At 42.0% G+C, this 23,648-nt stretch overlaps 1 protein-coding gene across 2 annotated transcripts in view; it reads right to left on the bottom strand.

Moving 5' to 3' along the window:
* Positions 1–23,648, bottom strand: part of LOC107394547 (oxysterol-binding protein-related protein 10) — a 99,651-nt gene that overhangs the window by 37,563 nt on the left and 38,440 nt on the right. The window contains exon 5 of one of the 2 annotated variants that reach the window (XM_070547596.1): positions 15,187–15,384. The exons of the other annotated variant lie outside the window; for it this stretch is intronic. Within the exon in view, the coding sequence (XP_070403697.1) occupies positions 15,187–15,384 (198 nt within the window). The remainder of the gene's footprint in view (positions 1–15,186; positions 15,385–23,648) is intronic. 2 annotated transcript variants of the gene reach the window in all.

Raw genomic sequence — 23,648 nt, forward strand, 5'->3', positions numbered from 1 at the left:
ATCGCGCGAGATCTTCCCGTTTCATCAGAATTAAGATGGAAAACTGCTGCCACCTAGCAGTAAGAGTTTGAAGTGCACCTCACAAAAGAAATACAGTAAATGCTTGGATGTGGATTCTCATTACAAAATTGATACTCAGCTTTTAAAGAGTAAGTCACCGGCCCCAACCAACTTATTTTGCTGATAAACTGTATAAATGAGTGTCTAACAGTGCTGTAGACGTGTAGTTATTATTTTGACATTTTATTCCATCTTATTTAAAATATTCTGCCAAAAACCGTCAGTGTTGTGCCCTCTTCAGCTTAGAAGTCTGACATATCTGAATCAGCCATTGCTATTGGCTAAGTGGTACCTTGTGACATTAGCCAGTATTTCTGATGTGGCTGCACTGCAGACTTCCTCCACTCTTCCTTCTAGTGGAGGTGTAAAGAAATCCTCCTTAACCTTCATCTTCATGTGAGAGTGTGTGTTTGTTTGCTAGCAGCTCGTTCCAACGATAGAGTGGCTCCGAGAACGTGCGGAGGTGAACATGAAGATAGTTTTCTAACCCTATTTTCCTGCATTAGTTTCTGAAAATAGACGATGAAACTCTAGGATTTGAAAAACCCGACAGATCTACGTCACACTGTCACTTAACATTCATGGACTCACCCATCTCTACTAGTAGAAGCTAACCGTTAGCATTAGCAACTCCACCACAGAGCAGAACTCTTTCAAGCTTGTGTTTAGGGCTGAAACGATTCCTCGAGTACCTCGAATAATTCGAGTACAAAAAATCCTCGAGTCAAATTCTCTGCCTCGAGGATTCGTTTAATTCATATTTAATTAATTCATGGCTTTGCAAACGCACGGGGTCATGTTTCACCCGGACCGAAATAAGTGACGCACATGCCCACTGGACTGAATGCACACGGGAGTAGCGAATGTAACTTAACTTTCTCTTAAGCCATGGTGGACAACTTGGATCCCGGTGGAGTGCGAAAAAGACAGAAAATGTAAAAGTTGTGGGACCATTTTTCACGTCGTAAGGTGGAAAACGTAGTCCAGTGTAAATACTGTAAAATGGATTTAGCCTAGCACAACACCACATCCTCCATGCTGCAGCACATGTAAATGTCACTTCTGCAAGCGGACTCGGAGCCTCTACAAGATAATACATTTTAGCCTGTATTTCTATATATTCTGCGGACACTGTGCGACTTTTTCGTTTGTAGCACTCAGTTTCAGCTCACACCGTACGTCTGGTAGCAACACGTCGGACTTAAAATGTGCTAAAAAAGCAGTTTTTACACAATATGTCGGACTTTTTATTGTGTTGTTATTGATATTTGTTGTCCCTCGGGATTGCTGCAGGAGGTCACGGGTATTTATGAGTGACGGAGGAAAACAAAAGAAAGTAAATAAATGTTTTGTGATCAGTATAATTTGACAAAACCACAGCAAACATGCTTTCTCGACAATCCTTGTTATTGTGTGAGAAAAAAAAGTGTAGAAATTAAAACGGACGTGTGTTAATAAGGAAACAGGGGCGAGCTGTTTGCGCCGTGAGCGGTTCTTGTTCTGTTTGGGCTGCAGCCGCTCGCAGCGCTACTTCAACAGTTATCCTAGTTTCTGTCTGGCTTGCAGGCTAGCAGATTCTCGCACGAGAGGAAAATCGGCTCAGGTTGTTTACTTATTTTTTGCACAGGCGTTTGTTTACTGTGAAGTAAAGTTGAAGTGCTGAAGTTTTGCAAACTTAATTTTGAATAAAACTTGAAGAATAACTGGCAATTGCTTGCTCATTTTGAGAGGTCTTTCATAATTATAACATGCTATTTTATATAATAGTTTACAAACACAAAAGGGTCATTTATTAGAGTACTCGATTAATCGAAAAAAAGATTCGATAGAGTACTCGATTAGAAAAATATTCGATAGCTGCAGCCCTACTTGTGTTATTTGTGGAGATTAAACATAATATAAGACAAATAAGACTCCAAATCCTGCCGTGTTTGCCACTTTCTCCTCTAGCTGACTTCCACATCCTCAAACAGGTGCACCGGAGCTTTTTTCCTCCAGAGCATGACTTACAAGGCATTTATTCCAACTAGAGATCACTGCAAATGTTAAAAATATTAAGAATTAAGTTGACCTTTAACCATAAGCAGTACAGTTCATTTCGACTCAGCCTTACACCATAAAAACCCAATGAAATATCCACCTGGAAAACCAGCCCAGAGAAAAGCACTATTTACTCCCCGATGACGTGTGAAAACATCCCAGAACACAGCTGCTTCAAAATAATAAAACCAACAGTGTTTGCAGCACGCTCAGGGACGAGCATCACACAGAGTGGGGACGTCTCAAAGTCCTTAGAGGACACATTTGGGTTGTTTTTCTTAAATATTCCACATTTTATGCTTTTTCCCAGCTAACTTATGAATTATAAATGCAATCACGTCTGGTGTTTTGTTGTGATACAACGAGTCATTAAGGTCTGAGAATAAATGCAGCTTCTGCGTTAAAATCCAGAAAGTAAACCGAGAATAACTTTCCTGTCCGTTTGGGGGTAGCGTTCAAGCTGATAATGAAACATTAGCAGCATCGCAATCTAAATGGAAATTTCTATTCACACTTGATAAAACGGGTAACAAACTTTCCAATAAATCCATGTAACAGAATGCGTTTGTGTGCGAGTTTAATGTCTTTAAAATCAGCTGCTGATTGATTTAGGCAGGAGTTTGTTTTATTTTCACTCCAAATCCTTTCAATCAGTACACAGCCCGCTGGTTGTGTCAGTTTCACACAAATATGCACTTATTGTAGTGACTGTGCACCGACATCTGCCCTAGTTAAAGCAACGAGTTAGTGTGTAACTTATATAACCTAACAGGATATTCTTAGTAACTAAATATTGAGAACATTTGAGGTTTAAAGTGAAGATATGTGCATAAAATAGAAAAAACACAGTGTCTAAGAAGGAAGTGACACAACCGAGCATCAATGTACGTGTCATCCTTTCAGTCCTCGACTGCAGGCAACAACTCATCCACACAGCGCTCTGCTACAGAAAAGCAAACAACAAAAAATCTCCTCAAGTCAAAAAAGTTCCTCTACGTGCTCCAACACACAAACACACACACACACACACACTCAGTTTGAGGCCCTGTCCACACGTAGCCAGGGATCTGCCAAAGCGTAGATATTTTTCTACGTTTTGGTCTGTCATCCACACGAAAACGGAGTTTTTTCACACGAAAATGGATCTTTTTAAAAACTCCGGCCAAAGTGAAGATCTGCGTTTTCTCCGTTTTGGGTGTCTGCGTGTGGACAGACAAAACCGGAGTTTTAAGGTCCGCAACGTCACTTTCCGCGACAAAAAAATGCTGACATCACGTGTGCGACCTGTGTTTACACTAGCCGACAGCATGGATGCCCTCAGAGCTGCGCTCGCTTTATCAATTGTCCAAGCGCTTTTTGCTAGTTTGTTTTTGCAAGCGGAATTACTGCTCCTTGCGGAAGACCACAGACGAAGGACGAGGTTAAGAACGGGGGAAGTACTGCCGCCTACAGGTCTGGCATGTCCTTAACAACGTTTTTATCCGGGTACGTGTGGACAGAGTTGTTTTTTAAACGAGGTGGTGTGGGTGCAAGTTTTTGGAGGGGCGGATATTAGTTTTAAAAAACCTCGGCTACGTGTGGACTAGGCCTGAATCCATCACAACAGAAAACAGTGTTGGCTCTCGGTTGCAGGTAACAAGCTTTTCTCAGGGCTAATGAATGATCAGCTCAGAAATGTTGTATTCATTCATATTTTATGGATTCACAAACACACACACACCTTCACAACAAGAACCTCAAACGTGATGCCCTGGTAACTGTAATCTTCTTAACTAGCACCTTTCCTGCACCCCCCCCCCCACCACCACCACCACCACCATCCACTCCTTCGTTCCCTCCTCTCCATGATTGATGTCAAGTTGTTGTTATTGTTGTTGTTAGCCTCAACATGCCGATTATCACTTGTAAGTCGCTTTGGACAAAAGCGTCTGCTAAATACATAAACATAAACAGTCATGATCGAGTAGCTCAGAATCTCTGTGCCGCCTGTTAGTTACCGTAAGGATTAGTGTAGAGACATCCTGAGAAGTATGGGAACCTGTGGAAGCTAAAGCTAGCAGAGCCCCAGGACAATACGTGATTATTAGTTGCTGTTTGAACCCAGTGGAGCAAGGTCGTGATGACTTTGAGTATTTTGTTTGGTAACTTCGAGGTCTTGTTGGTAACTGAGGGAAAGATCTAGCAGGAGATAAATAACCGGATTGGTCCTGCGGGCGTTGTACCGGTCTGTCGTGGTGGAGAGAGAGGTGATCCAGAAGCTCTCGATTTACTGGTTGATCTACGTTCCTACCCTTACCTATGGTGACGAGCTCTGGGTAGTGACCAAAAGAATGAGATCGCAGATACAAGCGGCCAAATCGAGTTTTCTCTGCAGGGTGTCTGGGCTCTCCCTTAGAGACGGGGTGAGAAGCTCGGACATCTGGGAGGGGCTTGGAGTAGATCTGCTGCTGCTCCTCCATATGGAAAGGAGCCAGTTGAGGTGGCTTGTGCATCTAGTTTGGACGCCTCCCTAGTGAGGTTTGCCTGGTGCGTCTAATTAGGAGAAGACTCAGGACACAGTAGAGGGACTTTACGCCTTAGGATTCCCCCAGAGGATCTGGCCCAAGTGGCTGAGGAGACCGAGCGGAGGAAACTGGATTTATGGATGGATGGATGAATGGTTTCTCTTCTTGGCAACACTTGTTTGTATTTTTGTTATGTAACCTACATGCAAATGAGTTTCCTAAAGAGGAAAAACGTTTGTTTGCAACATCGGTATTATTCACAAACTGGTAAATAATGCATGATCGTGCTTAATCTGTTCTAATAGCTGCACCTTCTCTCACCCAATGGCCGCTGGACACCAGATCCCCCCAGCCACAAACAGAAACATGCAAAGAATGACCTTTATGAATGCATATAGCTGCACCATCATACCCAAACTGAGCGATAGAACCGACACGAAACTGCTCATATGCAACATAAAAATTCATGCATAAAAACAAACACTGAGAGCTTAAATCCCAGCTTTGTTGTGCCAACGAAGCAGCAAATAAGAACCTGGTTGAAGGCCCGTTACTCATTAGAGGGGTCATTACTTCAGGGCAATGCAAGGAGGAGCGTGAAAGTGCTGCAATGCGACCACCAGTGACTCAAAAAGCACGCCACCTTCATAGCCAACAGTTCGCTGGGTTTTGTAACAGTCGGGAACAGCGGTGGAAGGATCATCGCTACACTAAGATAACAGAAGAGAAAGAAAGAAGACAATACAGGAGGACAGACATGAGAAGATAAGTTAAAGCTGCACAACAGAACCAAATAAGTGGATTTAAAGAAAACAGCTGTCCTCACACCCTCCCTGGAGCCGCAGGGACTTGAGATGTTTCCAGAAATAGCCTAACCCCAATGATCCGGCACTGCTGTGGCGGCGCGAGCGCCCAGTGGTGCTGCAGCAGCAAGTTGAAGTGTTGGACAAGTTCACGTCAGCAGGCTGTGACAAGCTGGCTGATGGGAGACGGTCATGTGATCAGACTCCCGACGGCTCACGTTCAACAGGGAGATGGATTCACACAGATGGATGGATGGAAGCTGACAGCGTGACGACACCCTCAACACAAGACTTCACTGGCGTGTAGTTCCTGGGACGCTAAGCTCAGAGGCTTTTAACCAATATATTGTAAAACCTTGTAAACACAAATGTACCTCTCAGGTGTTTCTCTGGCAGTTTTGTTGTGGAAATAACGCTGTGAGTTAAGAATTTTACTGTAGTCATGGAAACAAGTGAGAGTGATGTGGCTGAAACATCTGATCTAGGCAGAGTAGAATCACCAGTGCACCTAAACCCGATAACACTTTTAACTAACTCAACTCTTAGTTTGGGCCAAAAGAAGAGAACTTTGTTTCAAAAACAATTATATGTGATTGTTTTAAAGGTACCACATGTAATAATTTTACAGAGGAACAATCACAAAACCGTTTCAGTCATGTTGAAAGAAAGGTTACGTTGAAACAGATTTTCTTCTCAGCTTCTCAGTTGTTAAGTCACAAGATGGAGCATCCAGCATCACCCTTCAGGGATGACACACCCATATCCTGCTACTTCAAAAGAGTTTTTTCAAAACCCCGCCCACCCTCTCTCGGACGGCCGGACAGATGGAGACATTCCAGGGCTGAACTATCATTCCTGCCCATTCGGTTCAGAGAAAGTAGCTGTTTCACACAGCGTCTCAATCCCAAAAAAAGTGAAAGTGAATTCAACTCTATTAGCCCGTCAATTATACCGCAGAGCATCATTAGCACTTCAGATGGATTTTTTTTTCCTGTAAAAATTAAAAATGATCTCGTTAATTCAGAAAAACAGAGCTTAATTTTTCTTTGTGGCTGAATGCAATGCGATTCTGGGGGAAGTCCAGTTTTTCTCCTTTTAAAAAAGCAAAAAAGGGATATAGTCTTTGTTTACACAGGGTTGCCAAGTCTGTGCCAGCTAGAGCTGCAGTACCTCAATTTGACCAAAGGACGCAATTCTTACATTAAGCAATTTTCTATTTGGGGGTACCACAAGGCTCTTTGTCATGAACCTGATTATTCCATATAATACACAAAAGTTGCACCTTTTTTAATGTGCATCTTCTAAGGGCCAAAACAGGAGGTATTAAAACCATCATGACTGAGTTTGAAGATGGACCCAGGTGTGGTGGGAAAAAAGAGGGGTAAAAAATCTAAAACGTTGTTAAATTGTTAAAGGGACTATAAGGAAGTTTGACAGTCAAAACATAGAAATAATAAATTTCTTCTTCATACATTCTCCTGCAATGCCCTGGCCCTGTAGAATGAGCCCTGGTATTTTTACTGTGATTGCCTGTTTTTCTGTAAAATCACAGAAAAAGAGAGCTGCTCGGGTCGAGCAGGCTGCTTTATGCGCGTTCACGCTCAGGCATAGCCCGTAGCATTTTCTATCCGTAGCTTTAGCAGCAAAGAGAGAGGCAGTGCCACTTTGTCGCTGTTCCTAACGCCTAGTGATGAACCTAGCTACATTTCTGAGGACCCTTAGCTACTTTCTGTAGAACTTTCTTCTAGATATTTCCTGCAAATTAGCAACAAAATAGCCATTTTCGCTCTGGACCGTTCTTTGGATTGACGTTGTTTCAGCTGTCAAGGATATAAATGTTACATCAAATGTTCCTGGCGCTTTAGCTCACCTAGTAAAATGGCTGACTGTCATACTGAGGACCTGGGTTCCATTCCAGGCGTGAATATAGTTTATTTGGAGTTTCTTTTTTACATTAATGGTATATTTTTTTTACAATAATAAGACACCCAAATTTTTATTTGAGACTCGCCGAACGGCATTGAATTCATGGATAAAAAAGATGTGGGTTCGACTTTTATTTTGGAACAATTTTTCAAGCAAGGGAAGGGAATGATCTGAGCATGCAGGAGGACTGACCCATCATAAACCTTAGTGGCTGTGCTGAAGAAAAAGGTACAGAACCTGTCCTCTGTCCTCTGGGCCACACACACACACACACACACACACACACACACACACACACACACACTGCACGTTTGGCCGGCCGACGAGAAAGTGCAGCTGCAGAGACAGTGGCACATTATTTTATTAATTTGCTGTGTTCTTCTGTCCTCCGGGCCACACACACACACACACACACACACACACACACACACACACACACACACACACACACACACACACACACACACACACACACACACACACACACACACACACACACACACACACACACACACACACACACACACACACGGGACACTCTCAGAGCTCTGTGCTCTGTCTCAGCTGTTATTTTCATTAAGGAGTGTGCACGTACAGCATGCGCACCTCGTGCACAAGCCTACTATTGAAGCTGCTGTTACGCTTTTGGCCTGAGGGGACAATCGCGAGCATAAAAATTCAAAAGTCCGAAAAATCCCTTTGAGCCGAGTAGATGGGGGCTTTTTTGGTGTATATAGAGATGTAGACTGTTACACATATTAACAACGCTAAAGATCACCTCTGCTTTATGTTCAAATCAGGCGAGGTGAGAAGATGGAAAAGATCGTGGAGATCGTTGAGAGCCCTAAAGTCTGATGGTCAGTCCTCCTTTGGCCAGAAAGCCAAAAGAAGAAAGCCAGCGCTGGTGGCTTCTTGATATAAAGCCATGAATGAGGAATTACAATGATGTAAGTGGGTCATAATAAATGCATTAATAACCTTTCCAGTGACCAGACAGAGCAGAGGAAGTGTAAAGAGGTTTTTAAGTGATTAAACACCAAAATAAGTCAAAAGAAGATGGGTTTAACAAAAATAGGAGTGGAAACTCAACTGAAGATACAATTTTAATCAGGCGCACAACTAATCCATGATCAGAGAACCAATTTCATCATATTAACTTGAGCCAACAATGGTCAACTCCAAACCAAGGACGAAAATAAAGAGGTCTGAACAAACCAAGGCATAAACCCTAAATGTTCATTGGGGAAACTGCATCATTATCTATGTTTTGTACAATATTGAACAGGAAATGAGCCCCGTTGTTATGTGCAGTGCCCCTTTTCGGCCACAGGATGGCCTCAATGGCATCTGCCTCGTCTGTCTCCTGGTGCCCAGCTGTGGGTAATTTGACAATCTCCTGAGCAGCTGTTAAAAGCTGCCCTCTTGCCCTCAAGTGTGGACACGGAGGTGTTCACTCTTTTCTCTTCTCCTCGTGGTGCCCTCGTGTTTAACTTCGTTCGTTAGCATATTCTAGATTCGGATTGACTTTTGGATTGACCTTAGACCGGCCCTTGACTTCAATTTTGGCTTTGCCCGAGCGTCACTGCTTTTCAGGACGACTCTTTGTGTGTTATTTAGAATTATAAATAAGAATATTTCAGTTAATTAGTTTCCCCTCTTTCCAGCCCCTTTAGCTTGGCTCGTTTATTAGACATTTTATCTGTGAACTCCTGTGTTTTTTTTAATAAAATCCTTTCTTTTGGACACGTACACTTTGTTGTTATTCCTCCCACACTCACACCGTATTGCTCCCTCAACAACATCACTCCTAGCATGCAGAGGGACGTAATACCCGTGCATACAATTGGCCAAACCCTGAAGATCGCATGATTCGCATCTCTCAATGTTCTGCAAAAACGAGCCAAGTCCTGACTTTGAGCTGCTGCATCTGCTCGGTGGTGGGATGTTTTAATAAGTGCTGGTGGGACAGCAGATCTACGAGGCAGACCATGAGGACACATGCAACAAATACAGTCTGATTTCCTACTCCTATGTGCAAATCTGTTTAATATAAGAGCTAAATTTAGTGTTTTGTTTGCTAAACCTTTCCAGAACGTTCATAAGTTTGCTAAGAGAGTGAGACAAATGCTAATGGCAATAAAATAGAGGGCAGAACAAAGATGAGAAGGGGTAAATGGGATGTGAGAGATGAAGAAACGAGCTAAACAAGGTCACAGGAGGAGCGACCCAGTTCTCCTGGACCAAAACGGTGAATCAGACTTCACACAAGGACTTTTTTTTTTCTTCTGTGGAAAAATCCCGAGCACCAGAGGAGTGTTTGTCCTTCTTAATGATCACGCCGTCCGAGGAGAGAGCTATCCACCAACACCGATCACTAGTTGCTCCCTTTCTGTCACCGAGTGAATCATTTAGATGAGATATTCTTAGCAGGGAGAGGCAGCGCGGCTCGTCTGATGGGGCAATTTAACAACTTCAGTGAGCAAAAATGGCACTAGAAGAATGAGCGTTGCATGTAATATTGATGCTCCCTCAGCAGTGGAATTAGACCGAGAGAGAGGGAAACAGCTGGAGTAAATGAGGAGTCTTTTCATTTTTTCATGGTTTAAAGTCCTCCCGTAGTTCGTGTTTCCCCGTCCTCGCTGACTGCTTAGTCATCGCATCTCCATAATTTAGAGGCACTACACACAAAAGCACCTGGCATCAATCCAAAAATCACATTTAACACAAGAGTTGAGGCAAAGGAAAAAGCTGCAGCGAGCACCTAGACACGGTTTGCTCATCCGGCATACAGCTGTGTCTTCATGATGTCGATCAGTCTCGCTCCGTAAAAAAACAACAACCTATTGCAATTAATCACTTTAAACCAAGTGTGGACGTGCCATTAAGAAGTGAGAGAAGAAAACTTCCCCGGAAAGATAAGAAGAAGAATAAATGAGTCCTCTGAGCATCTGGAGATGAAGTGGAAGTCAACAGAACTGACGTGTCTGGTTACCAGAGAAAACCAATGAAGGTTAAACTTCTGCCATTTTTTTTTTTTTTTACTAGTTAAGCAGCTGGAAATCTGCACGTGGAAGCGGCAAGATGTTTTTACTGCTCCCATGTTTGACTTCCTGTCTGGTCTGAACTGAACTGCTGAGCTAGATGCGTTCTGGAAGCGTAGCAAAGCGATTAGCGGGCGGTGGAAACACACCCGTCAGCTATAACAGCAGTTTTTACCTTCGTACTACGCTTCGTGGATGTTACGCGATGTTTACGCATTCGGTGGAAAGGCGGGTTGAGCCGAACCCCAAATCCACTCTGGAGGCATCAGCGGTGAACGGTTTATTCGCATGCTTCACTGCGCATCGATCCACACCTGTAGAGAGTGTCAGGTGAGGCGCGGCTCTTTGACGTCCTCCTTGCTGGACTCAAAGGTCACGGTTTGTTTTTGCCCTCCGATGTTAAACCAAAAAGAAAAATCATGGTTTGTATCCAATGCTGTGCCACCAGCAGTCACAGCGCAGTGAGTGGACGGACGCCAAACCAAACATAAATAAATGAGGCCAAGTAGAAGGATGAACTAACAACAACTCATCTAACAAACAGGTTCAATTAAAACCCAGTTACCGAGTTATCATTAAAAAAACAGCTGTCACCACTCCACTCTGACGTCTCAACACCTTTAAGGCAGCATCAACGGCTCATTATTAGCTTCCTGTTGACGACAAGCTGTTGATGTCTTAATCGGGCGTGTTGGAGCAAAGACACGAGGAAATAAATGCCTTAAAGATTTAATTTGATCTGAGAAAATAACAGCGAGGAAATCAAACAAGAATTAAAAACCGTAATATGCAATTACGTTCCATCTGAGGGAATAAGCGGATCTGTTAGGATTTTCATCACAATCTTAACTTTTTTTTAACCAAAAGGCCTAAAAAAAAGTTTATTCAGTGTTTTTTTTTTTTAAGACCAGCTGCCAAAACAGAACTCATGAGCAGGAAGCAGCAGTCACACAGGGGATGGGAGAACATGCACTCTCATAACAACATCATTACACTTCTATCCTCTTATCTCATTTCCCAAAGTGCACATCCTAATTTCCTCTTCTCGGCTCCTTTCCGCACACTGTTATCCCCTCCCAACAGCAGAAACATGAGCAGGAGAATCAGACTTCCACGCTTTAAGCTCTGTTAAACCATCAATTAAATACAAAGCTGCATCATCCCGAGTCGTCCTACGAGTCCATGGTCATGCTTAACTCACGACGCGACACTACATGTGACAGGTGTGCGTCCTTGTTCCTCCTCTCCTCTGCTGGATGCATTTTAGAAATGAAGACATATTTGACATGTCAGACGCAGGCGGACAAACGAGATGAACCTTGCATCTGTAGGGACCCAGCTGGATCACGTCGTCTCAGACACTGACGAGGGTACAGAACAGGTAAGCCTTTCCTCACAGGGATGGTTTCATTCACAGATGCTGATGAGGTATTCATTCTGGTTTTTAAACTGTGCATTTCAGCATCTTTGTCACGTATTTCAGCTTGTAGCTGAAATTCTCCAGCAGTGACTAGCACACGTCAACTGGAGGCCAAACCCGATTCTCCACACGCCCTCAGAAATCCATATGTGGGCCCGGATTAATAGAAGCTGGTAAACCTCTCTAAACGCCCAAGAAAAGGAACTTCATTGCCTCCTTATCTCCTTGAGCAGAGAATATTCTAGACCATCCTACATGAGCAGAATTTAAACGTATAATCCTGATGGACAAATTCACACACACTGCAGGCATATGTTTAGAGAGCTAAAGACTTGTAATGCTACCAGCCTTTTGCTTGGTTTAACATAAAGTCTGCCATCTGTTTAAGTACAATCAACCCTCCCACCTACTCAACCATCTCTGTAGTCAAGTGTCACAGTAAACGTGTTCTAGATCAAAACAGTTGGGAACATGACCTTTGACTTTAAATGTGAACAACATCCCAAACTAAAGATGATGTTTAAGTCTGGAATTACAAAGTGTTCATAAATGTTCCAGTTAGAAAATGTCCCGGAGAACCTCAGCATGAGGCAGGACGTCGATCCATGTAAAGGAACTGTGCTGCTCTAGGTGGCTGCATGTTGGAGTAGCTCTGTTGACTATATGTAAGTTTAGCATTTTCTTGGACATTTTTTCTTCTAGTTTCTCACGAAAAACTGTATTTTTTTGGACATTTTATTTTTATTTTTCTGGTGCTGTGAAGCTTGGAGGATTTTTACAGCTATTTTTTCACTTTTTTCACTTTTTGAGCATTTGTTATGATGCGTAGCCATGGCAACAAGCTGGTTTACAATTGGGATCAGCTGATTAACATCGGAAAGGCTGAAATAATACCTCAACTGAAGCCACTAATCCCAAATGAGCTAAAACGCAAGAAATGTGGGTGCAGAGCGGGAGCAAAACGGAGACAGAGAAAGAGGAAATTCAAACCATCTCTTCCATCGATCACAATGGGCAATGTGAGATCACTGGCCAACAAAATGGAGGAACTCCAAGCCCTTTCAAGGACTCAGCCAGAGTTTCGGCAGTGCAGCGTTATGTGTTTCACTGAGATGTGGCTGCAGGACCATATCCCCGATTCCAGTGTCTCTCTGCCAGGATTCCTGACTGTACGAGCAGACAATCTGAAGAGTTGCATTTCTGTCTGGGGTGTTTTTTGCATAGCAAAGCTGCCCTCCCTGTGGAGGGTAAATCTGAAGTGCCTTTTTTTTTTCCTCCACCTGACTCAATCCTCATATGTAAACCCTCTGATATCTATTAAGGTAGCGCGACTCGGGTTGCGAATGACCACAGTCACCAATTCTTTTCATGTGTCTATGCCTATGTATGTATGTCTGATCTCAGAATTGTGTGTACTGAAACTAATTGCTCTCTGGGATTAACAAAGTTTCTTTGAATTTGAATTGAATTTGAAAAGAAAAGGAGGTAGAGTGGCAGTGCTTGTCAACAACAGATGGTGCCATCCAGGTCATGTTTCAGTGAAATGTCGTCTCTGCAGCCCAGATGTTGAACTCTTGGCAGTAAGTTGTCGCCCATATTATTTGCCAAGAGAGTTCACCAGTGTTGTCTTGGCAACCATTTATATTCCACCTTCAGTCATTGCTGAAAATGCAAGTGATGCCATCAGTTCCATTGTCGCTAAGCTACAAACTCAGCACCCCAATGCATTTGTGGCTATATCTGGTGATTTTAATCATGTCTCGCTCTCTGCTACTCTTCCAACATTTCAACAGTTTTTCAGCTGCTCCACCAGAGAAAACAAGACATTGGATTTGTGTTACACAAATGTAAAGAATGCATATATGTCCAAAACAAGACCTCCTCTGGGGCAATCAGATCATAGTCTTGTTTTTATCTGCTCAGAATACAAACCACTTGTTCAGAGGCAACCTGTGACAAGAAGAACTGTGAGAAACTGGTCACAGGATGCTGAAGAAGCCCTGCAGGGTTGTTTTGAGACCACAGATTGGATTACTCTCTGCCAAGGATATGAAGAGGACATCAATGCCATGACTGGATGTGTCACTGACTATATAAACGTCTGTGTGGACAACATCATACCCACCAGAACAGTGAGATGCTTCGCTAATAACAAACCCTGGATCACCAGTTAAAGGGACTTTTCGGACTTTAGAATTTTTATGCTTGCGATTGCCCCCTCAGGCCTTTAAAAGTCTTGTTTGTTTTAAGTCTCTTAGCGTATTCTATTTTTATTTCATCCAGGATCTTAATTTTCTAGTTAATCAGAACATTTAATAAAATTGTATTTTGTTGACAAAGTTCTTTTAAATAAATTAGAATTGACCAAAATCAAGTAAGCGCTATAAAGACCAGGAAATCGGTATCAGCCTTTAAAACCAGAAGCTGTGCAGCATGTCTAATTAATACTAATCATAATAATAAATAACCAGAGAACTCCGTGTGACTGTGACGCTAAATAAATGAAAAAAAAGAGTTTATAGAATATCTGCACTAACTGCTAATGAGGCCACGGTCCCATCGCTGCAAGAAGGTTGCAGGTTCAAATCCCAGCTGCAGCCTTTCTGCGCTCTCACCATGCATGTGTGGCTTTTCTCTGGTTTCATCCCAAGAGTGGATGTCCACGGTGTCCGCCACTTTTTTACCCAGTGACGAATGAGGGTCAATCGAGCTCAGAAGATGAATGAATGAGGGTAAGAGACTAGTAGTTAGCTCATCAATCATGTAGGACATACAATTTCTTGAGAAAATTCTAGTCAGGGAGCTGAAAAATGGGTAAGATAGTAGTTATTTACGCCTTTTAAACATAAATAAACTTCTAAATGGTTGGAAATAACTCTAAGTGCCTTTATTTGTGTCTGAATTTACAACATAAGACAACATGTCCAAACATGATGCCGGTCTGCTCACCACAGTCTCATCCTAATTAAATTGTTTAACTCACTTTTGCAAAATCAATAAATCTTTAAATAGCTGGTGACCTTTGACCTACCGGTCAGATCTCTCGATTTTTTCCAATGAAAGCCCTTGTGATTTTAGGAGGAGCTGCATCCGAAACAGCTAATAAACTGTTAAAGAACTTCCTGACTCGCTGCAGCGAGGAGGCAGTAATGATGGAATAAACACCAAGCAGATTAGTGAGTAAAACCGGATCGGGAATACGTGGCCGTGGAGACGCTTCCAGAATGATGAACTGGTTCGGCTACACAAAAGATCACATGGAGCAGATCTGTGACCACAGCCTGACCCGCTTCCTTAATGACTTTGAATAAAAATGTAAACAAATACCAGACACAAAGCTTCAATTCATACTTAGGAATTTTGGGGCGTTTCGTTTCGCTATCGTCACCCACCTCCTTGACCTCCAGCAGCTGTCCCGGGTACTGAGTCTTGGCTCGGCGAGCTGCAGCTGGAGATTTGTGGTGGGTGATGGTGACGATGTTGCTGGGCGAGGCCGACTGGCCCGAGTGCCTCTGGGAACTTGGGGATGAAGATGAAGTCAGGTGGGGGAGAAGGGAGAAGCTACGGGTCCGACCGGAGGATGAGGAGCCCTGAGGAAGAGGAGGTGGGAGGTAATGTCACACAGAGGAAGAGGGTGTGAGAATTTAAACATGGATGGGTGTTACAAATCTCCCGACAACTGTTAAATGAACCTAAAAGGGCCTTTTGGCTTCTGCAGCTGCAAACGTTGCTCGTTCTGTAAACAGATTACAGAATCAGGAGGATTCTGTTACTAAAAATTACCATGTGCATAAAATATGCTAGCTAGTAATGCAAGAAAAGCTTTGTGTGCAAGAGCATGAAGAGAAAAAATTCATCTAGGAGGAAATGCAAAGGAGGAGTGTAGATAAGTATATTCCTTCTGCTTATGTTGGGATTTAAAACATAACCGGTGGTGATTAAATATTCCTTCAGAAGGAATCAGAATGGGTAGTGGCCCCAGTAAAAGCTACCATGTCAGCAGGTTGCTGGTCTGGAGCATACGGGCGTATGTCAACACATTGCGACTAAAATAAAACTAAATCTGGGAAGCGTTTTAAGGTAATTTTCTTTATACTTAAAATTCATCACTCTGCAGTCAGGAGAAACACAAGTAGAAGGCTGATCAGACCGCAGTGTTGAGGAAGTATCCCACAGCAGCTCTCTGGCCTGCAGAGATGCACGTGGAAAACCTGCAGAATCTTTCAGAACAATATCCTCTAGATAGAGGAGACCAAAGTGGTAATGGTGCACAGCGCTACAGTTGGTGCCAACGCAGAACCTCACAGTGGTGGAGGGCCTATGATGGGGGACCAGGAGGTGATTTCAATGTAAGACAAGCTGTCAAACACACCAGAAAACCTGAAGCTGAAAGTCTAAGAAGAAATGTGTTGAAGCTGGAATCATCTCAATGCAACACTAAGATTTTAACACTTTAAGCTGCTGCTTTCAAACCGGTTTCAGTGATTTTTGAGCCAGAAGCTTGAGCAGCTTCACATGGAAGAGCCCTCTGCTGACCAGAAGCTGCACTAAACCAGCAGCTTTACTCTGCAGGTAGCTCGTGTGAAAGCTAGCAGTTAGCTTTTTTATAGTTTGCCAACCATCAATAAAAAAAAATAGCGCAATAAGAAGTTTCGCTTTTTTGTTGGCATCATGAAGAAGCCTGGAAGTAAAAGAAAGAGAGTAACGTATTTGTCCTACACGTACTTGAGGGAGCTAAAGGAGGCTGATGATGACCTGGCTTTGTTGCTACTGGACATGTAAGTAATAATATTTTTTGTCCAACAATGTGGATCTTCATGGCTTATTTAATACAGTTGGCTTTTGTTAGCATTAGCCCATTGTTAGCGCTAGCGACATCAGGCTGGCAAGGTTGTTTATGACAGTTGTAATTCCACTATTAAACAGTAGGGGGAGAAGCAGGAAATGTATAAAGGGTTACTTTAAACATGCAGGATATGTAGCCTAGTTATAATCAATACAGACTCAGTGTTCCGTATATTTGTTAAATTTTTTAAGGAAACCGTAAGCAGATTATTTAAATTTTATAATTTCTTAGATTTCTCCTGTCCTGAGCATGAACTGGGTCAGCAGAACCATTAGCGGAAGAGACAGGCAGATCGCGATGTCTATCTGCGGTTTGCAGAGTTAAAATTAGCGTCATCATTCATTCTGGTGACTGATTCTGATAAAGATAGGATCTTGTTTTGTTTTTGGTTTTTTGCACACTGAAGCTGAAGTCCCATCTCATCCTTCACTCTGACGCATCACTCTCTCTCTCTCTCTCTCCGTGATGCTCGGTTGGCTGACCTCCGTGTTCACACGGGAGTCAGATCGGTATCTTGTCTCCTCCGTGTTTACTGTTCATTAGTTTACAGCAGCACAGACCGACAGACAGCTCGTGGATTTATCTCCTCTGAAGACCACGAGGGTTCTGGTCACAGCTGCAGTGAAAACAACTGATCTAATCAACAACTTCCACCTCAAAGCATCACTCAGGCAAAAATAGGCTTTGATTTAAAGTGAAGCTGCTCAACTAAACCTAAAATATCCAACTAATCAGCTTTGAAGACTTTAATAAAACTGAATTAAAAATATAATGAAAACTTGCTAGTGATTCACATTCCTCAGTGATTTTGGTTCATATCTCCATGACAACATCATGATTTATCAGCTGCACATCAATTATGCGACTCTCAAATGAATGAAGATCTGGTGGCGGTGGACAACGCCGAGTCCAGTGAACTCATTGACCACACTAACAAAACCAGTTTAAGAGGACTGGAGCTTTGTGACAAGGTGCTTTTATCCATCGCTGATCACTAAGGGATGGAAAGGGTCAGCAGCAACACTCCTGCATTCAAACGATGCTCACTTGGTACTGAAGAGGTCTAAAGAGTTCAGAGAAAATCTCTGCTTCAACAGGTAATTGAACAGGTGTACCTAATGCAGTGGCCGGCGAGTGCATTTCACCATCAGATGCATTCATGATAAGGAGAGGAAGTTACAGAGATGGAAATTGAGTGATGATTAAAAATGTGTTATGCAAGGCTAGACCACAGCTGGGAGTGTGAAAGTGTTGAAACATTCTGGTGTTTACATTAAATAATCACCTGACCTCTACTAACGAGGAAAAGGAAAAGAGGTATTGGGTTTTTAAACGAGCAAATACCAAGCGTCTAAAAGTCAAGGTGAAGCGTCTTCCAAGTGTTAAAAAGAGGTTTGTGTTGGGATAAAACTTGACATTAAGCAGATATTTAAAATGCATTAAATCTGGAGCGGTGGAGTACATTTCATAGAGCTGGCAGAAGCTTACGGTCTGAAATTTAAACTGTGATATTTGGTCTCTTTGATCTCCTCCTAGTCAGTCTCAGCTCGCTCTAAACCAGGTCCAAATGTTAATCACCTCACAGGTGCAGCATTGTCAGTCGCCCATGGGTGGATATGTCCCCCGAGTGAGGCATTCTGGGTAAAACGGCACAGTAGTCAGCTGCTGAATTCTCATTTTCTGCACCATGAGAAACACTAATTACATGCATTTGCTAAATCAGTTGGAGGGTTTATGAACAGCTTCCTCCTCTTTTAGCAGTTTAATAAATAACATCTTTAACTAAATTCAGAAAGATGAAGAAAATACTTTAAAATTAAAAAACTAAGTTGGGATAAAATGCAAAGAATTTACTAAAAGGTTATAAAACATGTTGATTTTATTGCATACTAGTAGTTAAATCTTTTTCATTATATGTCAGTCTTTAAAGTTCAAGCTAACTGTGGAAGAGGGGGAGGGGAATGAAAAGGGATTTAGTTGTTGTGTGTTGGAGCTAAGTGGTTAGCGTAGCATATGGGCAGTCATCATTTAACAGCAGTTTTTTAGGTTATTTAGACAAAGTGAAAAAATGGGAGTTAATTTTTCAAAGTCATATTTTACCTATGTTTTTCATACAAATAGAAATGTTAAAGTTTCCAACTAAATATTTAGTTAGCAAGAAAAATATTTAATTTAGAGCTAAGTATTTATCTTACAAACTATATATTTAGGTGAGACAAATATTTAGTTTGCAAAAATAAATATTTTATGTACTAACTAATTATTTCATTTGGAGCTAAATATTTAGTTTACAAACTAAATATTTAGCTTCAAATTTAATGTTTTAATTTAATATTATTTTCCCAAAGTTTTTTCCAAAATAAATATTAAGATCTGGCCTAAATATTTAGTTTGTAAAATAAATATTTATCTCTAAATACAATATTTTTCTTGCTAACTAAATATATAGTTGGGAACTTTGACATTTATGAATGTATGCAAAACATTGTGAAAATATGACTTAGAAAAGTGAACTCCCTCTTTTTTTCTTTAATTATAGGATAAGTTACCCCCCCCCACCCAAAAAAACCTGCTGCTAAATGATGACTGACTTTACAAATGGCACCCCATAGAACCATTCAACCTTATGCTACGTCAAACGGTTAAGTTAGCCTGTTTTAGCCTTAGCAAAGTGCATAAATGTCCGATTGCTAATGGTTTTGTAACAATGCAAATGTGATTAAAATGAGGGATTACTAGCTCCGTTAGTGCAACAAGGTTTTACGGAGCTTTAATTTTCTCCTCTTCGGGTCGGCTCCTGGGTCTCCTGACTAGAGCTCTGCACTGAAGCCCTAGGCCAGCGGGTCGGCCCGGCCCGAGGGCCGGGCTTCGGACCAACGACTGTGTAATTACCTCGGACACGGGCCGGGCGCCTTGATTTTTAATCGAATTCATAAAAATAACTGAAACACACGCAGCAGCACCTGCCTGCTTTTCACGCACTGTTAGCTCAGTTAAGGTCTGTGTGGTTTATAAATGCGCCTACATAAACAAATTTGCAAACTGCTGATTGAAACATGTGCCCCTATTCTCATATGCCATTTTATGTCCACTTTGATGTCAGAAACCATTCGTTTATTCTCATGAAAACGGCAGCGTTCTATTTTTCTGTGAATAAATTTGCTCTGCAGTTAAAAAAAAATACAGCATTCACTGCTGGGTTTTTTCCTAACTGAAGGGCGCATTTTCAGAGCGGCAGATTAAATTTACAAACGCTTTATTAATTGGGGGCATCTATTTAATCTGCCGCTCTGAAAATGCGCTCTGCAGTTAGAAAATTAGAATGCTGCTTTTTTTTCTAATTGCACAAGAGCGCATTTTCAGAGCAGATTAAATTTACAAACGCATCCAATTAATATAGTGTTCGTAAATTTCATCTGCCGCTCGAAAAATACGCTCTGTTAGAAAAGAAAGCTGCATGAATGCTGTTTCTCTTTCCTTTTCTTTTCTTTTTTTTTTTTTTTTTTACTGCAGAACGCTTCCCACAGATAATTAGAATGGGGAACATTCTATCACGCTAAAACATTATGAAAGATAAAAAAAAAGTCGGGCTCGGGTCGGGCCAGAGAATCCTGAAAACCTTCTCGGACCGGGTCGGGCTGGGGCTCCACCCCCCCGGGCCGGACACGGGCTCAGATTTTAGGCCCGTGCAGGGCTCTACTCCTGACCAAAAAAATGACGCAAGTGAACGGGGTTATAAAAGTTCTTTTCAGATCCACTTTGCCTTACATCTTGAATGACACATATGGTGTAGGGCGTGGGTTTCAGCTCCTTCCAGACAGTGGGTGGGGACCAGCGGAGGAAAATGTAGTCCCATCTCACATCATACTACGGACCACAGCTTTAAAGAAAACTAAATATTGCAGGAGTTTGGTTTATCTGTTTGATTCCAGAAACTTGTTTAGCTTAGTGAATCCCACTTTACAAGCACTTCCCTCGTCTTTTCCATGACATTTTTCTCTGTAATCTCATCTATATTCATTATGACGATCTTCTCGCAGACTGCTAAAGATGCTCTTATTTGACCCAATTCCTTAATTTTGCATCACATCTGTGTTTTTTACTGCAAAACCCTGAAACAGAAAGCACACTCGGACTTCTACAAAAAATAAGTAAAAAACACCAACAAAGTAGACGAACCGCAGCTGAAAGGACAAGCTTCATGGACGGAGTCCGTAAGTGAAGTGGTGAAACTGAACAGAAAAAGATCAAGCTTCGTGGGATCGTATCGGAGTCTGTAGTGATGCGCATGCGCGAGGAAAACAGGCGCTGAAGTCACTGAAGGAACACGCCGGAGTCAGGCAAAGTGGTTAAAAACTCAAGATTTATGGAGTAATGTTCTGGATAAAACTTTTCAAATCACTTTTATGGTGAAGGACTGCTGGCAGATATTTTGAGCTTACGGATAGCGTTATGTCGTTAAAAGGGTCAAGGACAAGGAACGCGAACAAGGAAACAACGCTGGAGCAGGTGTGGCTGATGAGCAACAGGTGACAGGAGTTACAATGGCAGGCACGGATGATCAGCAGCAGGATTTACCGACGACGATTCGCATAATAAGAGAGGAAATAAGAGGAGTAACTGAGACCTTGCAGCCACAACTGGACGGTTTAAAGCAAGAGATATCGCAGGCTGGCAATACAATAGAAGATGTGGAAGAATCGTTGTGTGAAATGGAAAATCAGATTATAATATTAGAGAAAGAAAACGGACAACTTCGTAAGGAGAACAGTGAGTTAAGAAAGAAGGTAGATCATCTTGAAAGTTACTCTAGGATGTGTAACGTCCGCGTTTACGGGCTGCCGACAGACGTAGAAAAGGGACAACCATCAAAATGCATGGCTTCTCTCCTGAGCGAGATATTTAAAAATAAGCTAACTTTGGAACCTGGTTGTATGTGGAAAATAGAATGAAGTATTCACTTTTGTGTTTTGTTAAGAGAGTAGTGATGACTAAAGTACCAGAGTCATTTTACAGAAAATGTCTATTCTTCTCAGATATACATCATCATTCCACTTGGCAAACATCACTCTGTAGGCTTGTGTTACCGAGGTGTCGAAAAACTTTAAAACAAAAAACTGTGAGTAACAGAGCAACGGTGGCTTGGAACGCGTTCCCTAACTTTCTAGTATTGGAGGAAAATTTAATTACTTACAAAAAAAAGTTAAATATATTTTGTTGACACAGCAGTAAAAGTGTTATTATCTTAAGAAGAGCCTTAGATTTATGTTTTAGTTATGGGAATTGTGACTGAACATGTGAAGGAAATGTCCGAAATGGCTGATGCAGCTTTTGCCGTGGTTTGTAATTATTGTGTAATTTCAGCAGATGTTTTTTGTTTTTGTGATGTGAGAATGTTTGAGTGAATTTTATTGTAAATACTGGTTGCTGTATTGTGGCGTCGGACCCCAGGAAGAATAGTTTCTGTACGAAGCAGCAGCTAATGGGGATCTAATGCACAAATGAAATGAAGTGAAATGTGGGAAGCCACAAGTGGGAGAAGAAAGTGGCTTCTTCTCACCAACACCGTCTTTTATGATTTTCTCACAATTCCTTGTAAAATGAAATATTAGGAAAACATGAATACAGCGTATGGAGAACTTGACCTGACTGCTGTAAATGTGGCGTTTGATGGTGTTGGCTCTCTTTAGCTCCTCTTACATCATGCTTGTGTTTGTTTTGCAGCCAGAGCGCTGCAGAACGACACTCAGAAACAGAAAAAAGCTTCATTTTACTAACCCTGTATGGAATTCAAAGACACTTCATTAATCCCAGAGGGAGGACGGAGTTCAGCAGTGTTGCACAGCCTTGTTTGATGTTTCACACAACCTAAAATACCTTTCTCTCACAGCAGCAGCAGCTTTGGCTGCCGTCATTTGTTTCTTATGAAATGTTGTCTTTTTGTAAGGTCACATTCATTTTAGCTGCATTTTAGATAATGTGTTATTTATATTCAAACAGAGGATGTTTAGTTTCTAGTGGCTCCACGTCAATGTGATTTACTTTCCTTTTACCAGCCGTACCAGGATTTTAGACATTTAATGAATCCAGAAACCTTTAGTATAGCACAAACAACCTACATGGATGCATTCTCCAGTCTGGCCGTTTGTGCAATTATATCTATAAAAAAAATGAAAACAACAACATAGCAAAAGATGTTTCATGCAGTAGAGCAAAGACAATCTCCAAAAGGGAGATTCAAGCAAAACAGTTCAACTCTAGGCTGCTGCAAAAATCCAGCACATTCCAGGTTATCTAAACAATGAGAAGAGAACAACAAAGAATATTTAAACTGAGAAGTATTTGTTAGATGGATCTTAAAGCTGTAGTCTGTAGCGTAGCATCAACACAGAGAGGAGGAGATTTTCAAATTTGAGCGGCTAGCTCCCATCCCTGGTCCCCCCCTGGGAGGAGCTGAAAGCCACGCCTCATACCGCACACAAACACACAAATAGTGTTGTTGGAAAAGTATTGTTTTTGATATGTCCCTGCTCAGACGCACTTCATTCTAACTGCTGAATTATTGCCTCAAGCTTCATCGGGTTCTGCAGGAGCTGCTGATCACTCGTTTTAATCAAATTTGCAGCGTTATGGGCTCGACACATGGGAGGCGACATCGCCTCTCCTCCATTCATTTTCAATGAGACATGCGTGACAAAGCGATAATCGCGGGTCTCCCTCCTACCAAGCGAAACGCGAAAAACGTGCGTGTGAAATTTTGCGCTCGTGCACGTGTCGGGCACAGGCGACCCAGCGACGCGAACCCAGAAAGTTGAAACATTTTCAACTTTTCATCGCTGTCGCTCGGACGAGGACCAATCAACGGAGGTTTCATTCACTGACCAATGAGCGGACAGGATGCTCCATACACCTCCGAGTAAACATGAAGGAGAAGTTGATAATTATTATGTTTTATGTAGTAAAATCAGAAGTAAGATTTCACATACCTCTAACAGCACCTTGTGAAAC

Source organism: Nothobranchius furzeri, chromosome 19 (assembly GCF_043380555.1).
Source record: "Nothobranchius furzeri strain GRZ-AD chromosome 19, NfurGRZ-RIMD1, whole genome shotgun sequence".
NCBI lineage: Eukaryota > Metazoa > Chordata > Actinopteri > Cyprinodontiformes > Nothobranchiidae > Nothobranchius > Nothobranchius furzeri.